The 26,211-nt window shown below is 42.7% G+C and overlaps 1 protein-coding gene across 5 annotated transcripts; it reads right to left on the bottom strand.

The window, feature by feature from the left end:
* Positions 1 to 819: 819 nt before the first annotated feature.
* LOC135546051 (sodium channel regulatory subunit beta-3-like) lies at positions 820 to 21,236 on the bottom strand. 5 transcript variants are annotated; one of them, XM_064974155.1, is made up of 7 exons: positions 20,929 to 21,236; positions 20,433 to 20,527; positions 14,243 to 14,406; positions 13,774 to 13,999; positions 3,773 to 3,911; positions 1,847 to 1,930; positions 820 to 1,232 (listed from the first exon to the last, which is right to left on the bottom strand). In XM_064974155.1, the coding sequence occupies exons 2-6, from the start codon at positions 20,485 to 20,487 to the stop codon at positions 1,867 to 1,869; spliced, it is 648 nt and encodes a 215-aa protein (XP_064830227.1). In that variant the 5' UTR covers positions 20,488 to 20,527; positions 20,929 to 21,236; the 3' UTR covers positions 820 to 1,232; positions 1,847 to 1,866. The 5 variants fall into 5 exon arrangements, with proteins under 5 accessions (XP_064830227.1, XP_064830225.1, XP_064830223.1 ...); XM_064974153.1 differs by lacking the exons at positions 20,433 to 20,527; positions 20,929 to 21,236 and adding an exon at positions 15,019 to 15,546 and having other exon boundaries at positions 1,865 to 1,930; XM_064974151.1 differs by lacking the exons at positions 20,433 to 20,527; positions 20,929 to 21,236 and adding an exon at positions 15,019 to 15,546.
* Positions 21,237 to 26,211: the final 4,975 nt, after the last annotated feature.

Raw genomic sequence — 26,211 nt, forward strand, 5'->3', positions numbered from 1 at the left:
ATTTGTAATACATTTTCAAAAATGGGGGAAAAAAACAATTTCATCAATTTTAGACTAAGGCTGTAAAGTAACAAAATGTGGGAAAAGTGAAGGATTCTGAATACTTTCCGAATGCACTGTATATAGTATGATTGTACACAATTCATACACTATAGAAGTAGGCACATATGAGTCTCAATAGCAATTCTACTGTATATTAAAAATGAACAATCTCACCAGCCAGTATATTATTTAGCATGGTTTAGAATGATCAAGTATTTGGCTATTGGTGCGTACAGTAGTTGTGTTATGCAGCATCATTGTTTTGAATGTCTTAAGATGCCATTGAATAAACTTGATCTCACAAAACACTGAGTAAAAAAAGCCATATTGTTGATGTGAGTAAAAGATATAGGCATCTCTGGTACCAATTACTGTGACTTTGTACTGTGACCATTTTTTTCTTCTTCTTCTTCTTCTCTTGTAAAATAGACTAGTCACTCTCTAAGATCAAAATGCACAACATCTTCTCAAGCCAGGTTCTCTCGATGGAAGAGAATTGAACTTAAAGAGGAGCCTCTGACCTAGAAGGCCAAATGGAGCCTTGGAGTCACACCAAGAACCAGCAAGAGGACTCCGTGTTCATATCATATCATAAACCACAGTCATACTGTGCATGAAACATTTCATTTTACCAAACAACTTGAGTGAAGTAAACTTGAAAAGCTATGCAATCCAATTTCTGTAAAAAGATAACGACGAGACTCCGGTCGTATAAGAGCAAAACCTTGACCCATAATCTCGTCGTTTTCTATCAGTAGAGTAAAAATGAACTGAAAATAATGTACCAGAAGCTTTTATGTGCACCCAATGATGTGCAGTGTACCGTTTGAACAACATTTCACACATTTAAAAGTATAAGTCATTTGCTTTGAAGCCATTGGTTGATCATCTGCAACAGTAGGTTTAATTTTGTTTCTGTGGGTGACATTCAAATATCATAAAATCATAAATCATCAAATCACTGCTGTCTGGCACATAGTGGTTCAGAGTGAAATAAGAAGGGAGAGTATACTTGAGCATTCAAGTGTTTGGCTAGCTCACACCACAAGACCAAGACAAAGTGGACTCCACTTGGCAGGTTTCCTGGTTGCTGAGAGGCATTGCGACATCTTCACTGAATGTTCCCTTCAAAGAGTTCAGTTTGTATCGTCAGGTGACTATGAACTGCTTCATACACCATTGGTCAGTACCTGAAATAGAGGATATACTAAGTTGCTTGATGTGTTGAAATATTCGGATTAGGTACAACAGTAACAGATATTCTAATACAGATTCAGAAATGTAAAACAGTAACTTGCGAGAAACTTTCTTCCACTTAAAAAAACCCAGAAAGTACCACTGTGCCTCACACAGCCCCTTAGCAATACTAAGAATACACGTCTCCGTCCACTGTTCTGAGAACACAGCAGGGGGCATGTTCAAAGTGTTCACAGGCCTCATTTCTTTCGCTGTTGTAATCGGGCCACTCTCCCTTAGAAAACGACACTTACATCAAGTACCAAAGAATCTCACGTGGAGAGTGGATTTCTTATATAACTATTGTATTCACCTCTCATTATTTTCACTATTAGGTCGACTTTTAACATTAGTACTAGTACTATGAGTGAGAAAGAGCTGATGGTAAATGGGGATAAAGCACAGAGATGAGTGGCTGAGGAAGGGAAAGTTCTTACTATGGTGTGAGTGAGCAATGTCTTACGGAAGAAAGAGGGGGATGCGGTTGCAGCAGAAAGAGACTCGTGAGTTGAAGTGGAGTGATTTTCTGATCGAGATCAGATTGAGAGGCACATTCAAAATACCGTACTGGTGTTGAGACAATCACTTTTATTCTGTAACTGGAACACCCAGGTTCTCTTTATTTTCTGAGGGAATGGCTAGGTAGTTTGTCCTGTAGATGGGTACAAAAGAGAGGCAAATCTAAGATCCTGTGGTGCATCCATGGAGCACCATACTGTGAAGATTTCATTGGGCCTTTCTTATTGAACTCTGTCAACGGAAAACAATTGAGACAATTGCAAAACAATTTAGAGAATTGGGGTAACTTACCATTGGGAATGTTACAGTTTATTCATGACAACAGCAATACTGAACATACTGAACATAAGCCTGGACACTGACTAAGAAACATGCCATCGATTTCTTTCAACTTTGCTAATAGGATTCCCACAACCCATGAGTTAGCCAATTCCTTGCCATTATTCTACAAGAAAAAAGTATTCAAGTAAGAGGAGCAGGTCAAATGAACGTGGGGAAATGGTAGGAAATCAGTAAATCACACTTGCAACTGGTGGGGGATCATCCTGTCTCCTAGCCAACAGTCCATGATTGATGTGATTTAGGATCAGTAATGCATGCTACAGATCCTTTTAAATGGATGCATTATCCTGTACTGTTGAACCGCCAGTCACATACAGTATATTATGGCAGGCTGCCATCAGTGCGCCTCTAATGTTTATCTGCACAAACAGCTCAATGCCCATCTACGCCCCAAATGGCACCCTATTCCCTATACAGTGCATTCTTTTTTTTAACCAGCGCCCTAAGTCCTGTCGGCACTAGACCGGACGGAGGTCACGCCTTGCAACACACCACTGGTGGTTAAACTTACTGTGGTATTCTTGGGCATAGGGTCATTAGGCATTGGCTCTAGACTGAGTGCAAAGTGTTGTCTATATAAAAAGCATTTTCGGAACAACTGACACAAGCCATGTAAATGTAGCAGTGTACACTCTCTTCATTTGTTCAGAAGTGAATTATTTTAACCCATTTCCTCAATAGATGCCATCAGACATTCTCTCAATTTCCCAAGTAAGTTCTGTGTACATCTATCCTGCACTACTGGTACTTCCAGTGTAAGGTACAGGAATAGTGTCATTGGAATCAAACATTCACGGTATATTACCCAATATCTTTATTGTAAGGTTGAAATTTGATGGCCCACAATCCACTGTACCGACTTCCATCTACCGCCCAGCACCATCACCAATCATTGGGAGCTGACAGCACCAAAATATATTGAAGCCTTGGCCACAGAACAAGTCAATTTCAGATCCGGCTGCAAATCCACAGAGCACTAAATTGGTTGTTTGAAAATGGCAGAACAGGAGTCAGCAGAGCGCTCCAAACTATCCAGGGACCTCAGCAGAAAAGCTGACCGACTACTATTGACCGACAGCATGAGCCCTCAGACAATTACACCTCCATTACACTCTTTCACAGAACGCACAACCTATACGTTGGATACTGCATGGCCTAACAGTAAATGTAAACTATTCACTACCCCCAATTTATTGAAGGAGTCGTAAAATCAGCAAGGGGAATTTTACGCCACATTGTCAGTAATGCTTACTGTTGGTAAAGCCTAAACTCTGCATATAGTATGAGACACTTAGCATCATATCCATGCTGTATGTGCTGAAGCCAACTCTAGTTGTCTATCATTGTCCTACAGCCTACATCTAGATACGTGGTGCAAAGCAACGATAGAAACTAGAGTTGGCCATGGTACATTCAGTATGGAGACGAGGCCATGATATAAGGCTACGAGACACAAGGCTACAAGATACGAGACTACGAGTTACAACGCTACGAGATACAAGACACGACCACGAGATATGAGCGTATGAGATCTAATGCTAAGAGATACAAGCCTACAAGATTCAAAGCTACGAGATGCAAGACAAGCCTATGAGATAAAAAGCCATGAGACACATGGCTAAGAGCTACTCACGCGGTGTCCTGGGCCTGCTCCTCTGACTTGGAGATCTTCCTGTAGCAGTATACCATCTCCACCAGGAGCCAGCAGGTAAGGAAGACCAGCAGGACATACATCATGATCTCTGAGTACAGGGCAGTGGTGTCCTCACTGGCTGCCAGACAGACACACACAACCCATAGAGATGGATATAGGGCACACTTGCTACAAAGTCGGTTTCAGCATTGGCAGCGCCATCAAAGGCTTTCACCATTTTAAAGTAGGCAACTGGGTGGGACTACCTATGGGTCAAGGAAGGATAATATAATTTCATCCAAGTCAGCAGAAGGGATCAGCAAATACTTCTGAGCAAAGATTCAAGCTCAACAGGTGGCAGTTAAATTATTAACTTTAGCTTAATGCCTGTTCAGGCTATACACACTCGAACACAGTAGGTGTAGGTATACACCTTTTTAGTTTGATTACAAACCGCCAATAAACTCATAGAATTAGAAGAAGAAGACATTGACTACTTTGAAATTGATATAGCCCTCAATGGTTCTGCCCATGCTGTCACAGAAGTGATGAATGGCAAAGATAGGTGCGCCCTATTCCCATCTCTATGACACAACCCACACCACATCTGTTTGGATGGACCACTGCAAGACAACAGAATTAGACAATGTATTTAAACTGCATTTATTTGATAGGGACTTACTGTAAATCGTGCACAGACTGTTCTACAATTATGTGATTTCTGAATAAAGCAAAGAGCTGTATAGGTAACTATGTGTTAGTTAGATAACTATGTAGGCCTATTTGTTTGTATGGGATGGTGAACAAATTCTCAATATGTTTTGAGACCCAGCATATCAGCCATAATAAATAACTGTCCTGTCGCCACTAGCAATGAAATGGCAATTCTAATTCAAATGGCTTCAGTATGTAGCAATCTATTTCTGATTTATCCATTCACTCATAATAAAAAAATAATATAAACAGTCCCATATGTGGGCATTACAGCTAGTTCTGTTAGCCAGGTGAAGTCAATCTCATTCATTATAGGAGGCAGACTTCTTCAGGGATCGGTGTCACTTCCACGATACGGTTGAGCAAATGTTGGCTAATGCGATTAGTTTGAGGTTGTAAGTAACAAGAACATTTCCCAGGACATAAACATATCTGATATTGGCAGAAAGCTTACAGTCACATTAATCTAACTGTACTGTACAATTTACAGTAGCTATTACAGTGAAATAATACCATGCTCAAATCAAATCAAATTTTATTTGTCGCATACACATGGTTAGCAGATGTTAATGCGAGTGTAGCGAAATGCTTGTGCTTCTAGTTCCGACAATGCAGTAATAACCAACAAGTAATCTAACTAACAATTCCAAAACTACTGTCTTATACTCAAGTGTAAGGGGATAAAGAATATGTACATAAAGATATATGAATGAGTGATGGTACAGAGCAGCATAGGCAAGATACAGTAGATGGTATTGAGTACAGTATATACATATGAGATGAGTATGTAAACAAAGTGGCATAGTTAAAGTGGCTAGTGATACATGTATTACATAAGGTTGCAGTAGATGATATAGAGTACTGTATATACGTATACATATGAGATGAAAAATGTAGGGTATGTAAACATTATATTAGGTAGCATTGTTTAAAGTGGCTAGTGATATATTTTACATCATTTCCCATCAATTCCCATTATTAAAGTGGCTGGAGTTGAGTCAATGTGTTGGCAGCAGCCACTCAATGTTAGTGGTTGCTGTTTAACAGTCTGATGGCCTTGAGATAGAAGCTGTTTTTCAGTCTCTCGGTCCCAGCATTGATGCACCTGTACTGACCTCGCCTTCTGGATAATAGCGGGGTGAACAGGCAGTGGCTCGAGTGGTTGTTGTCATTGATGATCTTTATGGCCTTCCTGTAACATCGGGTGGTGTAGGTGTCCTGGAGGGCAGGTAGTTTGCCCCCGGTGATGCGTTGTGCAGACCTCACTACCCTCTGGAGAGCCTTACGGTTGTGGGTGGAGCAGTTGCCGTACCAGGCGGTGATACAGCCCGCCAGGATGCTCTCGATTGTGCATCTGTAGAAGTTTGTGAGTGCTTTTGGTGACAAGCCGAATTTCTTCAGCCTCCTGAGGTTGAAGAGGCACTGCTGCGCCTTCTTCACGATGCTGTCTGTGTGAGTGGACCAATTCAGTTTGTCTGTGATGTGTATGCCGAGGAACTTAAAACTTTCTACCCTCTCCACTACTGTTCCATCGATGTGGATAGGGTGGTGTTCCCTCTGCTGTTTCCTGAAGTCCACAATCATCTCCTTAGTTTTGTTGACGTTGAGTGTGAGGCTATTTTCCTGACACCACACTCCGAGGGCCCTCACCTCCTCCCTGTAGGCCGTCTCATCGTTGTTGGTAATCAAGCCTACCACTGTTGTGTCGTCCGCAAACTTGATGATTGAGTTGGAGGTGTGCGTGGCCACGCAGTCGTGGGTGAACAGGGAGTACAGGAGAGGGCTCAGAACGCACCCTTGTGGGGTCCCAGTGTTGAGGATCAGCGGGGTGGAGATGTTGTTGCCTACCCTCACCACCTGGGGGCGGCCCGTCAGGAAGTCCAGTACCCAGTTGTACAGGGCGGGGCTGAGACCCAGGGTCTCGAGCTTGATGACGAGCTTGGAGGGTACTATGGTGTTAAATGCCGAGCTGTAGTCGATGAACAGCATTCTCACATAGGTATTCCTCTTGTCCAGATGGGTTAGGGCAGTGTGCAGTGTGGTTGAGATTGCGTCGTCTGTGGACCTATTTGGGCGGTAAGCAAATTGGATTGGGTCTAGGGTGTTAGGTAGGGTGGAGGTGATATGGTCCTTGACTAGTCTCTCAAAGCACTTCATGATGACGGAAGTGAGTGCTACGGGGCGGTAGTCGTTTAGCTCAGTTACCTTAGCTTTCTTGGGAACAGGAACGTTGGTGGCCCTCTTGAAGCATGTGGGAACAGCAGACTGGTATAGGGATTGATTGAATATGTCCGTAAACACACCAGCCAGCTGGTCTGCGCATGCTCTGAGGGCGCGGCTGGGGATGCCGTCTGGGCCTGCAGCCTTGCGAGGGTTAACACGTTTAAATGTTTTACTCACCTCGGCTGCAGTGAAGGAGAGACCGCATTTTTCCGTTGCAGGCAGTGTCAGTGGCACTGTATTGTCCTCAAAGCGGGCAAAAAAGTTATTTAGTCTGCCTGGGAGCAAGACATCCTGGTCCGTGACTGGGCTGGATTTCTTCCTGTAGTCCGTGATTGACTGTAGACCCTGCCACATGCGTCTTGTGTCTGAGCCGTTGATTTGGGATTCTACTTTGTCTCTGTACTGACGCTTAGCTTGTTTGATAGCCTTACGGAGGGAATAGCTGCATTGATTGTATTCAGTCATGTTACCAGACACCTTGCCCTGATTGAAAGCAGTGGTTCGCGCTTTCAGTTTCACGTGAATGCTGCCATCAATCCACGGTTTCTGGTTTGGGAATGTTTTAATCGTTGCTATGGGAACGACATCTTCAACGCATGTTCTAATGATTGTTTGAGGAGAGTGCATAATTTTGAACATGAAAAGTTATTAATAAACAAATTACGCATATTTGGGCTGTCTTGATACAAAAGTTTGAACAGAAATGCAATGGTTCATTGGATCAGTCTAAAACTTTGCACAAACAGTGCAGCCATCTAGAGGCCAAAATATAAAATTACAACTGGGCTGGAATAATACATGATGGCCTTTCTCTTGCATTTCAAAGATGGTACAAAAAAATACAAAAGAACAGTTGATTTTTTCTTTGTATTACCTTTTACATTTCCACAAATGTTAAAGTGTTTCCTTTCAAATGGTACCAAGAATATGCATATCCTTGCTTCAGGGCCTGAGCTACGGGCAGTTAGATTTGGGTATGTCATTTTCGGCAAAAATTGAAAAAAAGGGGCTGATCCTTAAGAGGTATGCTTTGTATGTAGATACACGTTTTGTAAAAAATGTTGGTACATATTGAGAAGATACATTTGATGGGATAATGGTCCAATGATAAAGATGGTAAGATCCAATTATTGCTAGTAAAATCACATTTGTAAAGTATACAGAATAGTGTTTCACATAACCTTATTGGGAATAACCAAAAAGTCCTCTCATGATGCTTTAGTGTTTTCCTCCATGCATAGTACATTCTCTACCACTATAGTCCAGGCAATTTATTGCCAGCTGACAGTTAGTGTAGCTCTATGCAAAACACTTTAGATGTTGTAGCACATATTGATAGGTTAAATTCCCTCAGTTAAGCAATTGTCATACTGCAAACCCAACAGTATTATTCAACAATCATGCCATTTCTTCTTCTATTTTTCTTACATAGTATTCAGACCCATTTACTTATTCCATATTTTGTTACGTTACAGCCTTATTCTAAAATTGATTAAATTCAAAAATGATTCTACACACAATATCCCATAATTACAAAGAAAAAACTGTTAACATTTTTTTTAAATTGCAATTGCATTAAAAAATAACTGAAATACCTTATATATTGAAGTATTCAGACCCTTTGCTATGAGGCCAAACTGAGCAATCGGGGGAGAAGGGCATTGGTCAGGGTTTCTGACCAAGAACCCGATGGTCACTCCGACAGAGCTTTAGAGTTTCTCTGTGGAGATGGAAGAACCTAACCAGCAGGACAACCATCTCTGCAGCACTCCACCAATCAGGTCTTTATGGTAGAGTGGCCAGACTGAACCCACTTCTCAGTAAAAGGCACACGACAGCCCGCTTGGAGTTTCCCAAAAGGCTCCTAAAGACTGTTAGACCATGAGAAAGAAGATTCTCTGGTCTGATGAAACTTTGGCCTCTTTGTGTTCCAAGATGGCATAGCAGTCGGACGTGTGTTTTGTCTTGTCCCGTCCTGTGTAAATATAGTTTTTTTCCTTGTTTATTCGTATATATTTCTTATATATTTTAATCTCACTTTCCATCTACGGACTGAATATACTCTCCTGCAACCCACCTCACCCGGATCTGCTATTTTTATACTTTAGAACCGGAACCCCCATCAGAGGTTGGCCAGTTAACTAGCTTCTAGCTAGTAGTCAATTAGCCACTGCTAGCGTTCTTCACTGTTAACTCGGATACAAGCAAGCTTTAGCTCGGTCAATACCTGCCAGTCTGTACAGCGCGATATCAACTCAGAGCATATCGGACTGCTTTTTCTCTACCACAAGCTCTGAACCTTTACACCGGATCATCGCAGCTAGCTAGCTGCAATCCGAGTGGCTATTCCTGGCTAACGTCTCTGTCCCGAAGCAAGCACCAGTTAGCCTTGAGCTAGCCTCGAGCTAGGCCCATCTTCCGGCTAGCCGAAGAGGTCCACCAGCCAATTCTTGGGCTACAATACATATTTTGCCAATTGGCCTGGACCCTTTACTGCCAACACGGAGCACCGCCGATCCATCATGACTGGCCTGCCGACGTAATCGTCCGAGGTGGTTTCAACAGGCCCCTCCATTACAACGTTGCTGGAGGCCCATCTGCTAGCCCCGGCCCGCTAGCTGTCTGAATCACTGTGTCCCCAGTTCATCTAGCGTAGTAGCGACTACTGAATCGGCTCCCTGACTCATCTATGGATACTCCTTGGACCCTATGATCACTCGGCTACACATGCCTCTCCCTAATGGCAATATGCCTTGTCTATTGCTGTTTTGGTTAGTGATTGTCTTATTTCACCATAGAGCCCCCAGCTCTGCCAAATATACCTTAGATAGCCCTTTTTGTTCCACCCCCCCACACATCCGGGGAACTCACCTGGCTTAACTGGTGCCTCTAGAGACAAAACCTCTCTCATCGTCACTCAATGCCTATGTTTACCTCCACTGTACTCACATCCTACCACATGCTTGTCTGTACATTATGCCTTGAATCTATTCTTCCACGCCCAGAAATCTGCTCCTTTTATTCTCTGTTCCGAACGCACTAGACGACCAGTCCTTATAGCCTTTAGCCGTACCCTTATCCTACTCCTCCTCGGTTCCTCTAGGGGTTAACCTAGGCCCTGAAGCGCCCAACACCTCTCCCATTCCCCAGGCGCTCTCATTTGTTGACTTATGTAACCGTAAAAGTATTGGTTTCATGCATGTTAACATTAGAAGCCTCCTCCCTAAGTTTGTGTTATTCACTGCTTTAGCACACGCCGCCAACCCGGATGTCCTAGCCGTGTCTGAATCCTGGCTTAGGAAGGCCACCAAAAATCCAGAAATTTCCATCTCCAACTACAACATTTTCCGACAAGATAGAACTGCCAAAGGGGGCAGAGTTGCAATCTACTGCAGAGATAGACTGCAGAGTTCTATTAAACTATCCAGGTCTGTGCACAAACAATTCGAGCTTAACTTAAAAAAAACACCTTTCCAGAAACAAGTCACTCACCGCTGACGCTTGTTATAGACCCCCCTCAGCCGCCAGCTGTGCCCTGGACACCATATGTGAATAGATTGCCCCCCATCTATCTTCAGAGTTTGTACTGTTAGGTGACCTAAACTGTGATATGCTTAACACCCCGACCATCCTACAATCTAAGATAGATGCCCTCAATCTCACACAAATTATCAAGGAACCTACCAGGTACAACCCTAAATCCGTAACCATGGGCACCCTCAGATATCATCCTAACCAACCTGCCCTCAAAATACACCTCTGCTGTCTTCAACCAGGATCTCAGCGATCATTGCCTCATTGCCTGCGTCCGTAATGGGTCCATGGTCCGTAATGGGACCACCCCAATCACTGTCAAATGCTCCCTAAAACACTTCAGCGAGCAGGCCTTTCTAATCAACCTGGCCCGGGTATCCTGGAAGGATATTGACCTTATCCCATCAGTAGAGGATGTCTGGTTGCTCTTTAAAAGTGCTTTCCTCACCATCTTATATAAGCATGCCCCATTCAAAAACTGTAGAACTAATAACAGATATTGCCCTTGGTTCACTCCAGACTTGACTGCCCTTGACCAGCACAAAAACATCCTGTGGCGTTCTGAATAGCCCCTGCGATATGCAACTTTTCAGGGAAGTCAGGAACCAATATACACAGTCAGTTAGGAAAGCTAAGGCTAGCTCTTTCAAACAGAAACTTGCACCCTGTAGCACTAATTCCAAAACGTTTTGGGACACTTTAAAGTCCATGGAGAAAAAGAGCACCACCTCTTTCAGAACATCAGACAGCTGATGTTCTGAAAGAGCTGCAAAATCTGGATCCCTACAAATCAGCTGGGCTAGACAATCTGGATCATCTCTTTCTAAAATTATCCGTCGAAATTGTTGCGACTCCTATTACTAGCCTGTTCAACCTCTCTTTTGAATCGTCTGAGATCCCCAAAGATTGGAAAGCTGCCGCGTAATCCCTCTCTTCAAAGGGGAGACACTCTAGACCCGAACTGCTTTCGACTCTGTCAATCACCGCATTCTTATCGGCAGTCTCAATAGCCTTGGTTTATCAAATGACTGTCTCTCCTGGTTCACCAGCTACTTCTCAGATAGAGTTCAGTGCGTCAAATCGGGGGGCCTGTTGTCCGGACCTCTGGCAGTCTCTATGGGGGCGCCACAGGGTTCAATTCTCGGGCCTACTCTTTTCTAAGTATATATCAATGATGTCGCACTTGCTGCTGGTGAGTCTCTGATCCACCTCTACACAGACAACACCATTCTGTATACATCTGGTCCTTCTTTGGACACTGTATTAACAAACCTCCAAACGAGCTTCAATGCCATACAACACTCCTTCCATGGCCTCCAACTGCTTTTAAATGCTAGTAAAACTAAATGCATGCTCCTCAACCGATTGCTGCCCGCACCCGCCCGCCCAACTAGCATAACTACTCTGGACAGTTCTGACTTAGAATATGTGGACAACTACAAATACCTAGGTGTCTGGTTAGACTGTAAACTCTCCTTCCAGACTCACATTAAGCATCTCCAATCCAAAATTAAATCTAGAATCGGCTTCCTACTTCGCAACAAAGCCTAATTCATTCATGCTGCCAAACATACCTCGTAAAACTGACTATCCTACCGATCCTTGACTTCGGCGATGTCATTTACAAAATAGCCTCCAACACTTTACTCAGCAAACTGGATGTAGTCTATCCCAGTACCATCCGTTTTGTCACCAAAGCCCCATACTACCCACCACTGTGACCTGTATGCTCTCGTTGGCTGGCCCTCCCTAAATATTTGCCGCCAAACCCACTGGCTCCAGGTCATCTATAAGTCTTTGCTAAGTAAAGCCCAGCATTATCTCAGCACAATGGTCACCATAGAAACACCCATCCGTAGCACTCGCTCCAGCAGGTATATTTCACTGGTCATCCCCAAAGCCAACATTTCCTTTGGCCGCCTTTTCTTCCAGTTCTCTGCTGCCAATGACTGGAACGAATTGTAAAAATCACTGAAGCTGGAAACTCATATCTCCCTCTCTAACTTTAAGCACCAGCGGTCAGAGCAGCTTACCGATCACTGTACCTGTACACAGCCAATCTGTAAATAACACACGCAACTACCTCATCCCCATATTGTTGTTAATCTTCTTGCTGTTTTGCACTGCAGTTTCTCTACTTGCACATCATCATCTGCACATCTATCATTTTCACCTCAACTTCTCCTCTATGGCCAATTTATTGCCTTACCTCCCTACTCTTCTACATGTGCACACACTGTACATAGATTTTTTATATTGTGTTATTGACTGTACATTTGTTTATGTGTAACTCTGTGTTTGTCGCACTGCTTTGCTTTATCTTGACCAGCTCGCAGTTGTAAATGAGAACTTGTTCTCAAATGGCCTACCTGGTTAAATAAAGGTGAAATATATAGATATTTTTTAAATGGCAAGTGTCATGTCTGGAAGAAACCTGACACCAACTCTGTGGTGAAGTACGTTGGTGGCAGCATAGAGGGAAAGATGAACGGAGCAAAATATAGAGAGATCCTAGATGAAAACCTGCTCCAGAGCGCTCAGGACCACAGACTGGGGCGAAGGTTCATCTTCCAACAGAACAACGACCCTAAGCACACAGCCAAGACAACGCAGGAGTGGCTTCGGGACAAGTCGCCGAATGTCCTTGAGTGGACCAGCCAGAGCCCGGACTTGAACCCGATCGACCATCTCTGGAGAGACCTGAAAATAGCTGTGCAGCGACATTCCTTATCCAACCTGACAAAGCTTACGAGGATCAGCAGAGAAGAATGGGAGAAACTCCCAAAATACAGGTGTACCAACCTTGTAGCGTCATACCGAACAAGACTCGAGGCTGCAATCGCTGCCAAAGGTGCTTCAACAAAGTACTAAGTAAAGAGTCTGAATACTTGCATATTATATTTCTGTTTTTTTTTTTAGGTTTTACAAATTAGCAAACATTTCTAAAAACCTGTTTTTGCTTTGTCATTATAGGGTATTGTGAGATTGATGAGGGGGGGGGCGATTTAATACATTTGAGAATAAAGCTGTAACATAACAAAATGTGAGGTGTCTGAATACTTTCCAAAGTCACTGTATGAACCCCCAGCAGTCCACAATAGATAGGCAGATAGAGGTAATGTAAAGTGAATGTGCAAATAATTATATACAAGTATACCTATTAAATAGTATTTATGAGTAAGGTGAACATCCAGCTAGCAACCAGTAAATGGAAACCAAAGTAGATGGTTAGAAAAAAAACATCCCTTACTATGAGGCCTTCAATTGAGCTTTGATAATAAAAACAGAGCAAAAACACACAATTACTCATACAATATAACAATTAAAAAGGTTTCATGAAAATTGTAAATAGGATTAACATACCGAATAGCACCTAAGACAAAATAATACATTGGCAGCAAGAAGAAGGTTTATGGGTAAAGCACATATAAATACGCAAATCACACATTACAAACCACAGATAGTTTTAGCCTCCAGCAGGGAGCTTGAAATGACAGGAAGTACAATTACAGAACAGGAAGTACTCATACCTTCCTCTCTGACCACCAGGTTGATTATCAGGCTGTTGGTAACCGAGGGAGAGTAGCAGTCAAACTCAAACTGTCGGAAGACCACACACTTGTAGGTGCCCGTGTCGTTCATTGTGACGTTGAGGATACTGATGGAGAGTTCCTGCAGGTCTTTACTTCCATTCCACATCAGGCGACCCCTCCAAGGCCCCTCCAGGTCCCTGGGTTTTCCATCAAACAGGTAGATCTGATGGGGCAACGTAGCAAGCACACACACATTAAATGTTGTTAGCTAACTTTGACAGATATTTCCCACATAATTCAAAGTACTTGTGGACCATACAGCCTGACCAGGACAAAGTTATAGGCAATCATTCCTGGTCAGGTCACATGGTCAGGAAATAATGCTGGTCCTGTCAGGTGAAATAGTTGTACTGAAAATGTAGAAGTTTTTGTTTGTGCAAATGGATGTTAGACGGAGGAGACCTACAGGGATGGGTTCTTCGTCAGGTGGGATGTAATACCAGTCCACGCGTGTCTCTGCGTTGACCTCCTCCCTCTTCATACATGAGATGCAGGTCAGTTTCATGGGGTTCCCAACAACAGCCTCTGTTTCTGAGGGCACATCCACACATACTGGCCTGCTCACCTGCACTGGAGATAGTAACACACAGAGCATCACACCAGCACCACACGGTAGCATGTACAGTACACATCACACAGAGATACATACATGTGTGTGTTTGTGCATGTGTTAGAGAGGCAGGTTTGCGTTTTTCATCATGAATGTTGTTCTGGAGGCAGCTCTGCAGTGGTCACTAGTCATACAATCAGATTTTAAACCTAACCTTAGCCACACTACTAAACCTAATGCCTAACCTTAAATTAATACCGAAAAGCAAAATGTTTTTTATTAATTTTTACAATATAGCCAATTTTGACTTTGAAGCTAGCCTAAGGGGAAATCACTCAGGTCTGCCTCCAGGACACTCATGATATTAAACATCAACCTGCGTGTGGGAGCTAGCAGGAATAAAATACAGCAAAAACACAAATGTATTATTCTATTCAACTTCACCCTCTGCCCATCACCCTTTGGTCTGTTGTCAGAGCGTGGTGTTCTATCGGATAAACCTATGACCTAATTTTGCTGCTCTCTTAATGATGTAATGTGAGCCAGGCTTGGATGAGCTTCCTGTTGTGCCAGTCAGACTGGCATAATGCAGTACCATAGACACCACTGTTCCCAAATCACAACTCACTCACCACATAATACACCCTCACACCCCGGACCATCGGAGCAGGTCACGACCGGGAGAGCCATGAGGCGGCACCCAATTGGTTCAGTGTCGACTCGGTTACGGGACGATTTGGCCGCCCGGGACGTCCATGTCCCATCACTCCTGTGGCGGACTGCGTGCACGCATGCTGACATGGTCGCCAGGTGTACAGTGTTTCCTCTGACACATTGGTGCGGCTGGCTTCCGGGTTAAGCGAGCGTTGCGTCAAATAAGCAGTGCGACATGGTGGGGTCGTATTTTGGTGGACGCACAGCTCTCGACTTTTGCTTCTTTGGAGTCCGTACAGGAGTTGCAGATATGTGACAGGACTGTAACTACCAATTGCATACCATGAAATAGGGGAGAAAATACAATAATAATACAAAAATATATATAGAAATATATGTATACAGTTGAAGTCGGAAGTTTACATACACTTAGGTTGGAGTCATTAAAACTCATTTTTCAACCAATCAACAAATTTCTTGTAAACAAACTATAGTTTTGGCAAGTCAGTTAGGACATCTACTGTGTTCATGACACAAGTAACTTTATCAACGATTGTTTACAGACAGATTATTTCACTTATAATTCACTGTATCACAATTCCAGTGGGTAAGAAGTTAAAAATTCCAGAAAATTATGTCATGGCTTTAGAAGCTTCTAATAGGCTAATTGACATAATTTGAGTCAATTGGAGGTGTACCTGTGGATGTATTTTAAGGCCTACCTTCAAACTCAGTGCCTCAGAAAAAAATGGTAGACCTCCAGAAGTCTGGATCGTCCTTGGGAGCAATTTCCAAATGCCTGAAGGTACCATGCTCATCTGTACAAACAATAGTATGCAAGTATAAACATCATGGGACCACGCAGCCGTCATACCACTCAGGAAGGAAACGCGTTCTGTCTCCTAGAGATGAACGTACTTTGGTGCGAAAAGTGCAAATCAATCCCAGAACAACAGCAAAGGACCTTGTGAAGATGCTGGAGGAAACAGGTACAAAAGTATCTATATCCACGGTAAAACGAGTCCTATATCGACATAAACTGAAAAGCAGCTCAGCAAGGAAGAAGCCACTGCTCCAAAACCGCCATAAAAAAGCCTAGCTACGGTTTGCAACTGCACATGGGGACAAAGATTGTACTTTTTGGAGAAATGTCCTCTGGTCTGATGAAACGAAAATAGAACCGTTTGGCCATAATGACCATCGTTATGTTTGGAGGAAAAAAGGGGGAGGCTTGCAAGCCGAAGAACACCATCCCAACCATGAAGCACAGGGGTGGCAGCATCATGTTGTGGGGGTGCTTTGCTGCAGGAGGGCCTGGTGCACTTCACAAAATAGATGGCTTCATGAGGTAGGAAAATTAAGTGGATATAGTGAAGCAACATCTCAAGACATCAATCAGGAAGATAAACCTTGGTTGCAAATAGGTCTTCCAGGACAACAAAGTTAAGGTATTGGAGTGGCCATCACAAAGCCCTGACCTCAATCCTATCAAAAATCTGTGGGCAGAACTGAAAAAGCGTGCGCGAGCAAGAAGGCCTAGAAACATTACTCACTTACACCAGCTCTGTCAGGAAGAATGGGCAAAAATTCACCCAACTTATTGTGGGAAGCTTGTGGAAGGCTACCCAAAATGTTTGACCCAAGTTAAACAATTTTAAAGGCAATGCTACCAAATACTAATTGAGTGTATGTAAACTTCTGACCCACTGGGAATGTGATGACAGAAATAAAAGCTGAAATAAATAATTCTCCCGACTATTATTCTGACATTTCACATTCTTAAAATAAAGTGGTGATCCTAACTATCCTAAAACAGGGAATTTTTACTAGGATTAAATGTCAGGAATTGTGAAAACCTGAGGTTAAATGTATTTGGCTAAGGTGTATGTAAACTTCCGACTTCAACTGTGCATTTCACACTAGACTGGCACATGCAGTGAGCGTAATATCATCAACCCCACATACAAGGCCTGAGTCCCAAACAACACCATATTCCATATTTCGTGCACTACTTTAGACCAGGGCCCAGGTCAAAAGTAGTGCAATTAATGGTCAAAAGTAGTGCACTATATTGGGATCAGGGTGCCGTTTGGGAAGCAACCTGTCGCATCCTGACCTTAGTTCCTTTTTTTATGTCTATATTTTAGGTTGGCAGGGGGTGAGTTGGGGTGGGCATTCTATGTTTCGTTCTCGTTATTCCTCGTTGTTATTTTGTTTAGTGTTCAGTTTTGATTACATTTCCAACATGAACACTTACCACGCTGTGTTTTGGTCTACACCTTCTTCCACCAACGAAAACCGTTACAGAACTACCCACCACAACCGGACCAAGCAGCGTGGTAACCAGGAGCAGAGGGTTCTGGACTCCTGCACATGGGAGGAGATTTTGGATGGTAAGGGACCCTGGGCACAGGCTGGGGAATATCACCGCCCCAGGGAAGAGCTGGAGGCAGCTACAGCCGAGCAGCGGCGATATGAGGATTTAGCACGGCAGCGCAACAGGGACGAGAGGCAGCCCCAAACATTTCTTGGGGTGGCACACGGGGAGTGTGGCTAAGTCAGGTAGGAGCCAACTCCCCGTGCTTACCGTGGCGAGAGGATGACCGGGCAAGCACCGTGTTATGCCGTGAGGCGCAAGGTGTCCCCAGTGCGCAGGCATAGCCCGGTGCGCTACATCGCAGCTCCTCGTATCAGCCGGGCTAGAGTGGGCATCGAGCCAGGAGTATTGAAGCCGGCTCAGCGCATCTGGTCTCCAGTGCGTCTCCTCGGCCCGGGTTATATGGCACCAGCTCTACCCCCGGTGTCCCCGGTTCGCCAGCACAGCCCAGTGCGATCTGTTCCATGCCACCGCACTTTCCCGGGCTACTGGGAGTATCCAGCCGGGACAGGTTGTGCGGGCTCGGTGCTCGAGACCTCCAGTGCGCCTCCACGGTCCGGTCCATCCGGTGCCTCCTCCACGCACCAGGCCTCCTGAGGCAGCCCCACGCACCGGGCTGTCTCTCCGTCTCCTCCCTCCAGGTGCTCCCGCCTGTCCAGCGCTTCCAGAATCTCCCTCCTGTCCAGCGCTTCCAGAGCCTCTCTCCTCTCCGGAGCTGCCAAAGCCGCCCGTCATTCAGGAGCAGCCAGAGCTGCCCTTCACTCTGGCGCTGCCAGAGCCGCCCTTCACTCTGGCGCTACCAGAGTCTCCGGTCTATTCGTGGCCCGCTGAAAGGATCCCCAGTCCGGCAGGTGGAGTGGGGTCAATGTCCCGCGCCAGCGCTGCCACCGCGGACAGATGCCCACCCAGACCCTCCCCTATGGGTTTAGGAGTCCGCACCTTTGGGGGGGGGGGGGCTGTCACATCCTGACCTTAGTTCCTTTTTTTATGTCTCTATTTTAGGTTGATCAGGGCGTGAGTTGGGGTGGGCATTCTATGTTTCATTCTCGTTATTCCTCGTTATTTTGTTTAGTGTTCAGTTTTGATTACATTTCCAACATGAACACTTACCACGCTGCGTTTTGGTCTACTCCTTCTTCCACCAACAAAAACCGTTACACAACCAAACCCAGTCAAACCCAGCCACGCTGCTATGGTGATTGAGGGGTGAAAATGTGTGGTTTTCTGCATGGAGTCTTTGTGTGATTGATTGACAAAACGCACGGTTAGTATTATGCAACCCATTATTATGTAGTATTTGTATTTATTATGTAGTATTTGTATCTATTATGTAGTATTATTATTGTAGTATTTGTCAACATCGATCACATCTCCAGCTCATGAAGGGTCATACAAATCAAATCAAATGCATTTATCACATGCTTCGAATACAACAGTGAAATGCTTACTTACAAGCCCTTAACCAACAATGCTTTTTAAGAAGTTCAGTAAAAAAAAAACTCCAGTAAAATAGATAAGTAAAAAATAGAAAATAACAGTAACAAATAATTAAACAGCAGCAGTAAAATATTGATAGCTAGGCTATATTTATTAAACATTTTTTACCTTTATTTAACTAGGCAAGTCAATTCTTATTTTCAATGACGGCCTCGGAACAGTGGGTTAACTGCCTGTTCAGGGGCAGAACAGCTCGGGGATTTGAACTTGCAACCTTCCAGTTACTTGTCCAACACTCTAACCACTAGGCTACCCTGCCGCACTGGGGGGGTACCAGTACAGAGTCAATGTGTGGGGGCACCAGTTAGTCGAGGTAATTGAAGTAATGTGTGCATGTAGGTAGAGTTAAAGTGACTATGCATTGATAATAAAAAAAAAAGCGGGGTCTAGGTAGCCCTTTGATTAGCTGTTCTGGAGTCTTATGGTTTGGGGGTAGAATCTGTTAAGAAGCCTTTTGGACCTAGACCTGGAGCTCCAGTACTACTTGGTGTGCCGTAGCAGAGAGAACGGCCCATGACTAGGGTGGCTGGAGTCTTTGACAATTTTTAGGGCATTCCTCTGACACCGCCTGGTATAGAGGTCCTGGATGGCATGAAGCTTGGCCCCGGTGATGTACTGGGCTATACTCTCTGTAGTGCTTTGCGTTCAGAGGCCGAGCGATTTCCATACTAGGCAGTGATGCAACCAGTACGGATGCTCTCGACGGTGCAGCTGTATAACCTTTTGAGGATCCATGTCAAATATTTTCAGTCTCCTGAGGGGGAATAGGCTTTGTCGTGCCCTCTTCACAACTGTCTTAATGTGTTTGGACCATGATAGTTTGATAGTTCCATGCAGCCACATGGAAACCAGGAATGTCACAGTAGTGAAAGTGACACAGAAATGTATTGGGAAAGAGGACCAGGTAGAAACCTGCTCTAAATGATATGTGTCAGCAGCCTACTGTTATGCAAATGTATTTCTTATTTCTGAATGGCAGCACTGACGGACCTCATTTGAGGCTTTCACTTACTGTTGAAGATGATCTACTGTATGCTCCCTATTTAAGTACCTCTATTAGTTTGTTCATGTTTTTAAATGTTGGAATAGTTGGTGAAATATTTAGAATATTTGATATAAATGTGTTACCAAATTGTATTTTATTTTACTTTGGAGACTGATTACCCAAATAATGTCCTGTTTGTTGGCTTCTACATGTAATGATAATAGGCTTATACCTTCATTTAACTTTATCCAAAAGCCAAATGAATGTTATTAGAGGTTATCTATGTCACTTGACCGTGTCAAACCATGCCATATTGGCCTTAGTCAGATCTCTCAAAGTGTTCAGTTGAAGCCCCCCCCCCCCCCCCCCAAAAAAAAAAAAGTTATGTAGATGGAACATAAAGGCCTAAGTGTTGGCATTTGTTTGATCGTGATGTGTCGATTAATGTCAAAAACCGTTGCATCACAAATCTAATTTAGGTGTGACTTTCAACCATTAGAGACAAAACACATAATGTATGTGCAAACACTTACCTACTAAAACCAACAGTAATAGAGAATGCAATATAACCCTGGTTCGAGTTCTCATATTCGGTATTCTCTGGGATAGCTGTCTTGGACACGCTCTCCTGTTCACAATCAAAGAAAGAAAAAACACGTTAAACCCCGAATAATCTCACATTTAATCTACAGTATTTTCATCTACAGTATATCTATGGCGTGTTAGTTTAATGCCCTAGTTTGATTAGGCTATTTGAAGAGCGTCATTTCAGGACAATGGACAACGCACCGCTGCCCAGGAGATCGGTCGTCGATAAATATAACACATTCTCTGTAGAGATTTCACAAAGTGTAATAAAAATATTGCTTTAGGCTATATGATGGTAATTTGACAGTGTCTGAAGAGAACATTAATTTAATATGATCATTGACTGGCTTGTTGCCTAAGATTTATCACTTATCTTTTTGTAAACTTATCCCACATTATTCAAGTATATTTGTGGTGAAAAAAAAAAATACTCAAACTCACAGTCATTCACTCGATATTCCTCGCAGCTTCACCATGAATTAAACCCAAAAGAGACCTGTAGATTCCACACTCCGCTGAGGCCACTTTCTATTGCGGGATTTGGGTGAGCGTCTAGAAATCCTCAATCATACAATGACGATGGATTGTAAAAAGTTTTACATGAATAGCGAATAATAAATTGGTTTAATCAAAAAAGGATACTCTTTTGTCAGATTCTTCATAAAATGAGGAACAATCCTAAAATGACGTTCTGTTCAGCTGTTCACTGCCTTTGTTTTTCGCAATAAGCGGTCGTCACTTAGGGCTACGATAACGTTTCCATCGATGCGCATGCGTAAAAGTCACAACCTATTTATTTTCACTCCCTATCTTCTTGTTCCCAGGCACATGGACAATACGAAGTACAGTTCCAGTTAAACGTTTGTACACACTTCCTCATTAAAAGGGTTTTTCTTAATTTTTTACTAAAATAATGTCATAATAGTGAAGACATCAAACCTATGAAATAATACATAAGTAATCATGTTGTAACCAAAAAAGTGTTAAACAGATCAATATATATTTGAGATTCTTTAAAGTAGCCACCCTTCTCATTGATGACAGCTTTGCACATTCTTGGCATTCTCTCAACCAGCTTCATGAGGTAGTTACCTGGAATGCATTTCAATTCACTGTTGTGCCTTGTTAAAAGTACATTTGTGGAATTTCTTACCTTCTTAATGCATTTGAGCCAATCAGTTGTGTTGTGACAAGGTAGGGATGGTATACCGAAGATAGCCCTATTTGGTAAAAGGCCAAGTCCATGTTATGTCAAGAACAGCTCAAATAAGCAAAAAGAAATGACAGTCCATCATTAATTTAAGACATGAAGCTCAATCAATGAGAAAAATGTGAAGAACTTTAAAAGTTCCTTCAAGTGCAGCTGCAAAAACCATCAAGGGCTATGATGAAACTGTCTCTCATGAGGACACCCACAGGAAAGGAAGATCCAGTTACCTCTGCTGCAGAGGATAAGTTCTTTAGAGTTACCAGCCTCAGAAAATGCAGCCCAAATAAATTCTTCAGAGTTCAAGTAACAGACATGTCAACATCAATTGTTCAGCGGACACTGCGTGAATCAGGCATTCATGGCTGAAAAGAAACCACTACTAAAGGACACCAATAATAAGAAGATACAAGCTTGGGCCAAGAAACATGAGCAATAGACATTAGATTGGTGGAAATCCCTCCTTTGGTCTGATGAGTGCAAATGTGTGATGCAGAGTAGGTGAACGGATGATCTCTGCATGTGTGGTTCCCACCGTGAAGCATGGAGGAGATGTATGGGGGTGCTTTGCTGGTGACACTGTCTGTGATTTAGGCACACTTAACCAGCATGGCTACTACATCATTTTTCAGCAATATGTCATCCCATCTGGTTTGTGCTTAGTGGGACAATCATTTGTTTTTCAACAGGTCAATGACCCAAAACACACCCCCAGGCTGTGTAAGGCTGTGTAAGTGATGGGGTGCTGCATCAGATGACCTGGCCTCCACATTCACCAGACATTAACCCAATTGAGATGGTTTGGGATAAGTTGGACCGCAGAGTGAAGGAAAAGCAGACAAGAATATGTGGTAACTCATTCAAAACTGTTGGAAAAGCATTGTAGGTGAAGATGGTTGAAAGAATGCAAAGTGTGTGCAAAGCTGTCATCAAGGCGAAGGGTGGCTACTTTGAAGAATCTAAGATATAAAATATATTTAGATTTGTTTAACACTTTTTTGGTTACTACATGATTCCATGTGTCATTTCATAGTATTGATGTCTTCATTATCATTATTATACAATGTAGAAAATAATAAAAAATAAAGAAAAACCCTTGAATGAGTAGGTGTGTCCAAACCGTTAACTGGTACTGTATATGTACAGCATGTGTGTGTGTGTCACGCCCTGACCTTAGAGAGCCTTTTTATGTCTCTATTTTGGTTTGATCAGGCTGTGATTTGGGTGGGCATTCTATGTTCTGATTTCTATGTTTTGTGTTTCTATGTTTTGGCTGGGTATGGTTCCCAATCAGGGACAGCTGTCTATATTTGTCTCTGATTGGGAATCATACTTAGGCAGCCTTTTTCACTTTTGTTATTGTGGGAAGTTGTCTTTGTTAGTGGCACTGTAGCCCTCATAAGCTTCATGGTTGTTTTTGTTGGCGACATTTTATAAATAAATAAATGTACGCTCACCACGTTGCACTTTGGTCCACTTCTTCAGACGATTGTGACAGTGTGTGTACAATAAAGTTTGTTCAATCAATTAAAACAAAGCATAATAGATTCAGTGTACTGTAATACATTTGTTTTTGTGTGTGTGCATGAGAGTTAGGCTACATGGAGGAGACTACTGTGCAGTTCACAAAAAAGTTATTAAATTCACATAAAATAACAAAGGTTCACTATAGGTCTTATTTCCAACGTTGAATTGAGATGGGAGAGCTGAAGAAGACTTTTTCTTGTTCAACATACGATGATTTTCCATGTTGACTTTATATTGTTTGCATATTCTTGTAATTTGCTAGTATATTTTTATGGATATCCGAAGTAGATGGGTAAATGTTTTGTTATACTATACTGAACAAAAATATAAACACAGCATGCATAATTTCAACGATTTTACAGAGTTACAGATCATATAAAGAAATTAGTCAACTGAAATAACTTCATTAGGCCCTAATCTATAGATTTCACATGACTGGTCAGGGGTGCAGCCATGGGTGGGCATAGTCCCACCCACTAGGGAGCCAGGCCCAGCCAATTAGAGTTTTCCCCCACAAAAGGGCTTTATTACTGAGAGAAATATTACTCAGTTTCATCAGCTGTCCAGGTGGCTGGTCTCAGAAGAAGGTGAATGAAGAAGTCAGTATGGATGTCCTGGGCTGGCATGGTTACACCTGGTCTGCGGGTGTAAGACCAGTTGGACGTACTACTAAATTATCTAAAACGACATGGCAGGTGACTTTTGGTAGAGAAATTAACATTCAAATCTCTGCCAGCAGCTCTGGTGGATATTCCTGCAGTCAGCATGCTATTTGCACGCTCCCTAAAAACTCTGTGGCATTGTGTTGTCTTACAAAACTGCAAAAAAAAATGTTATTTTATTTCACCTTTATCTAACCAGGTAGGCCAGTTGAGAACAAGTTCTCATTTGCAACTGCGACCTGGCCAAGATAAAGCAAAGCAGTGGACACAAACAACAACACAGAGTTACACATGGAATAAACAAACGTACAGTCAATAACACATTAGAACAAGTCTATATACAGTGTGTGTAAATGGTGTGAGGGGGTAAGGCAATAAATAGGCCATAGTAGTGAAGTAATTGTAGTTGAGGAGATATAGATATCTGGTGTATAAAGTATTCAAAAAGTCTGATGTCAGTGAGCCCTTTTACACGATGTCACAAAGTGCTATACAGAAACCAGCCTAAAACACAAAACAGCAAGCAATGCAGATGTAGAAGCATGGTGGCTAGGAAAAACTCCATACAAAGGCAGGAACCTAGGACGAAACCAGGCTCTGAGGGATGACCAGTCCTCTTCTGGCTGTGCTGGGTTGAGATTATAAATGGCCAATATGTTCAAAGGTTCAGAGATGTCCAGCAGGGTAAAATAATAATAATATTATTATGGTTGTAGAGGGTGCAACCGGTCGACACCTTAAAACCAATCTTGATGCAAGGGCATCAGTAAAACTACCAATGTCAGTATCGGGTGCCCTATAAACACATCCAATTCTAACTTTTTTACCACCAAAAAATGTACAGGAGGGAATTTCTATGAAGGGCAATTCAACGTTAATCTTATGAGTTGCAAGTGCGAGGTCCTCTCGTACAAATAATTTAAGACTTATGAACAAAAATGACAAAAGACATCCAATGTACTACCACAATCACACAAATGTTCTATAATGTTGTTGAGCATCTGGAAGGAGAGTGCTTACTCATAGCCACTCATTTAATACAGATCAGTGAAGCACATATATTTGTCTTCACCCCCTCAGGCATCTCCAAAGGATCACACAGCAGTGATAGAGCTCAAAGATCACCCTGGAGTACATCTTTAACTCTTGATTTAATGTATACTCTGACATCGGTGTGTACGGTATGTGTAGGGCATTAAACTAGGGCATGTGTAGGCCATTGAAAAACACATAATTCTGAGCATACCAAGAAAAACCAGCCTACAGAGCTTCTAATGCAACCTTACAATCCCCATGATTCTCGCTCATATTTGGTGCTTATAGCAGGATGATGCAATGACCTTTCATCTACATAAAACTTAATCTGCATTTGACACAAAGCGATGAGTTTTTCGATTATTGTTTTATTCCATTCTGCTTCACTGCTTCTCTCTGCCATTACCTCTGAGAGCAGTCATCCCCCCCCCCCCCCCAGTTCGCCCACACACCAGTGTGAAACAAGCCTGGGTTGCATCTCAAATGTCACCCTATTCCCAATATAGTGTGCTACCTTTGACCAGAGGACACTACGGTCCCTGGTCAAATGTAGTACACTTATAGGGAATAGTGTACCTTTTGAGACGTGGCGCTAAAGTACTTATGAAGGATCGGCATGGTATCAACTATACCCATTATTCTCCATGAGTCACATTGAGTATGAATTATGTTTGCCTTTCTAGACATTTATTTAGGAAAGACTACGCTGTTTAACGAACTGTTAGGCATTGACATATGGAATATGATAAATCAGATTTGTACTGTAATGGATGGTACTGTGTGTGTGAGCATTCCATACATTGCATAAATACAGTTCATTCTGAACCCAGCATCTCAAGTAAAGCTATTGTGATATTTATTCCGAAATCTTCCAACCAGTATTTCTACATTTCTCTATGGCACGTCGACCTCTTAAACTCTCGATTGTTCTTCAATGTTCTTAATCTAGGGAAGAAAACCAAAGGTTTATCCAGTGAAGATATCTTAAAACCCCATTCAACTTCATAAAGCAGATAGTGTATTTGTAGTGCTCAAATGAGAAAATTCAGTGTACTCTAACAATGAGATCACTGTGTTTAATCTAGTGGCCGATGTACAGTATGTGTGCATGGAGGAATAAGAAAGGCTTACCTCAAAGTATACCATAGGTTTATTGATTTCAGCTTTCTACCATGGACAACAAATTTCATTTGGAGTATGTTGCCATTCTATTTATATGGATGTTGTATGTCATACATTTTTTTTCACTGTTTAAATATCAGAGCACATGGCTGATATATCCATGGCATCAGG

This window comes from Oncorhynchus masou, chromosome 9, assembly GCF_036934945.1.
Source record: "Oncorhynchus masou masou isolate Uvic2021 chromosome 9, UVic_Omas_1.1, whole genome shotgun sequence".
Lineage (NCBI taxonomy): Eukaryota > Metazoa > Chordata > Actinopteri > Salmoniformes > Salmonidae > Oncorhynchus > Oncorhynchus masou.

What these genes read in the sequence shown, in the direction of transcription:
- LOC135546051 (XM_064974153.1), bottom strand. Translation starts at nt 15,187, where the DNA reads ATGTCAGCATGCGTGCACGCAGTCCGCCACAGGAGTGATGGGACATGG. An exon ending in CTGACGAAGAACCCATCCCT is followed by an intron (nt 14,000 to 14,242) that starts GTAGGTCTCCTC and finishes TTGCCCCATCAG; the next exon opens with ATCTACCTGTTTGATGGAAA. An exon ending in CCTGGTGGTCAGAGAGGAAG is followed by an intron (nt 3,912 to 13,773) that starts GTATGAGTACTT and finishes TCTGTCTGGCAG; the next exon opens with CCAGTGAGGACACCACTGCC.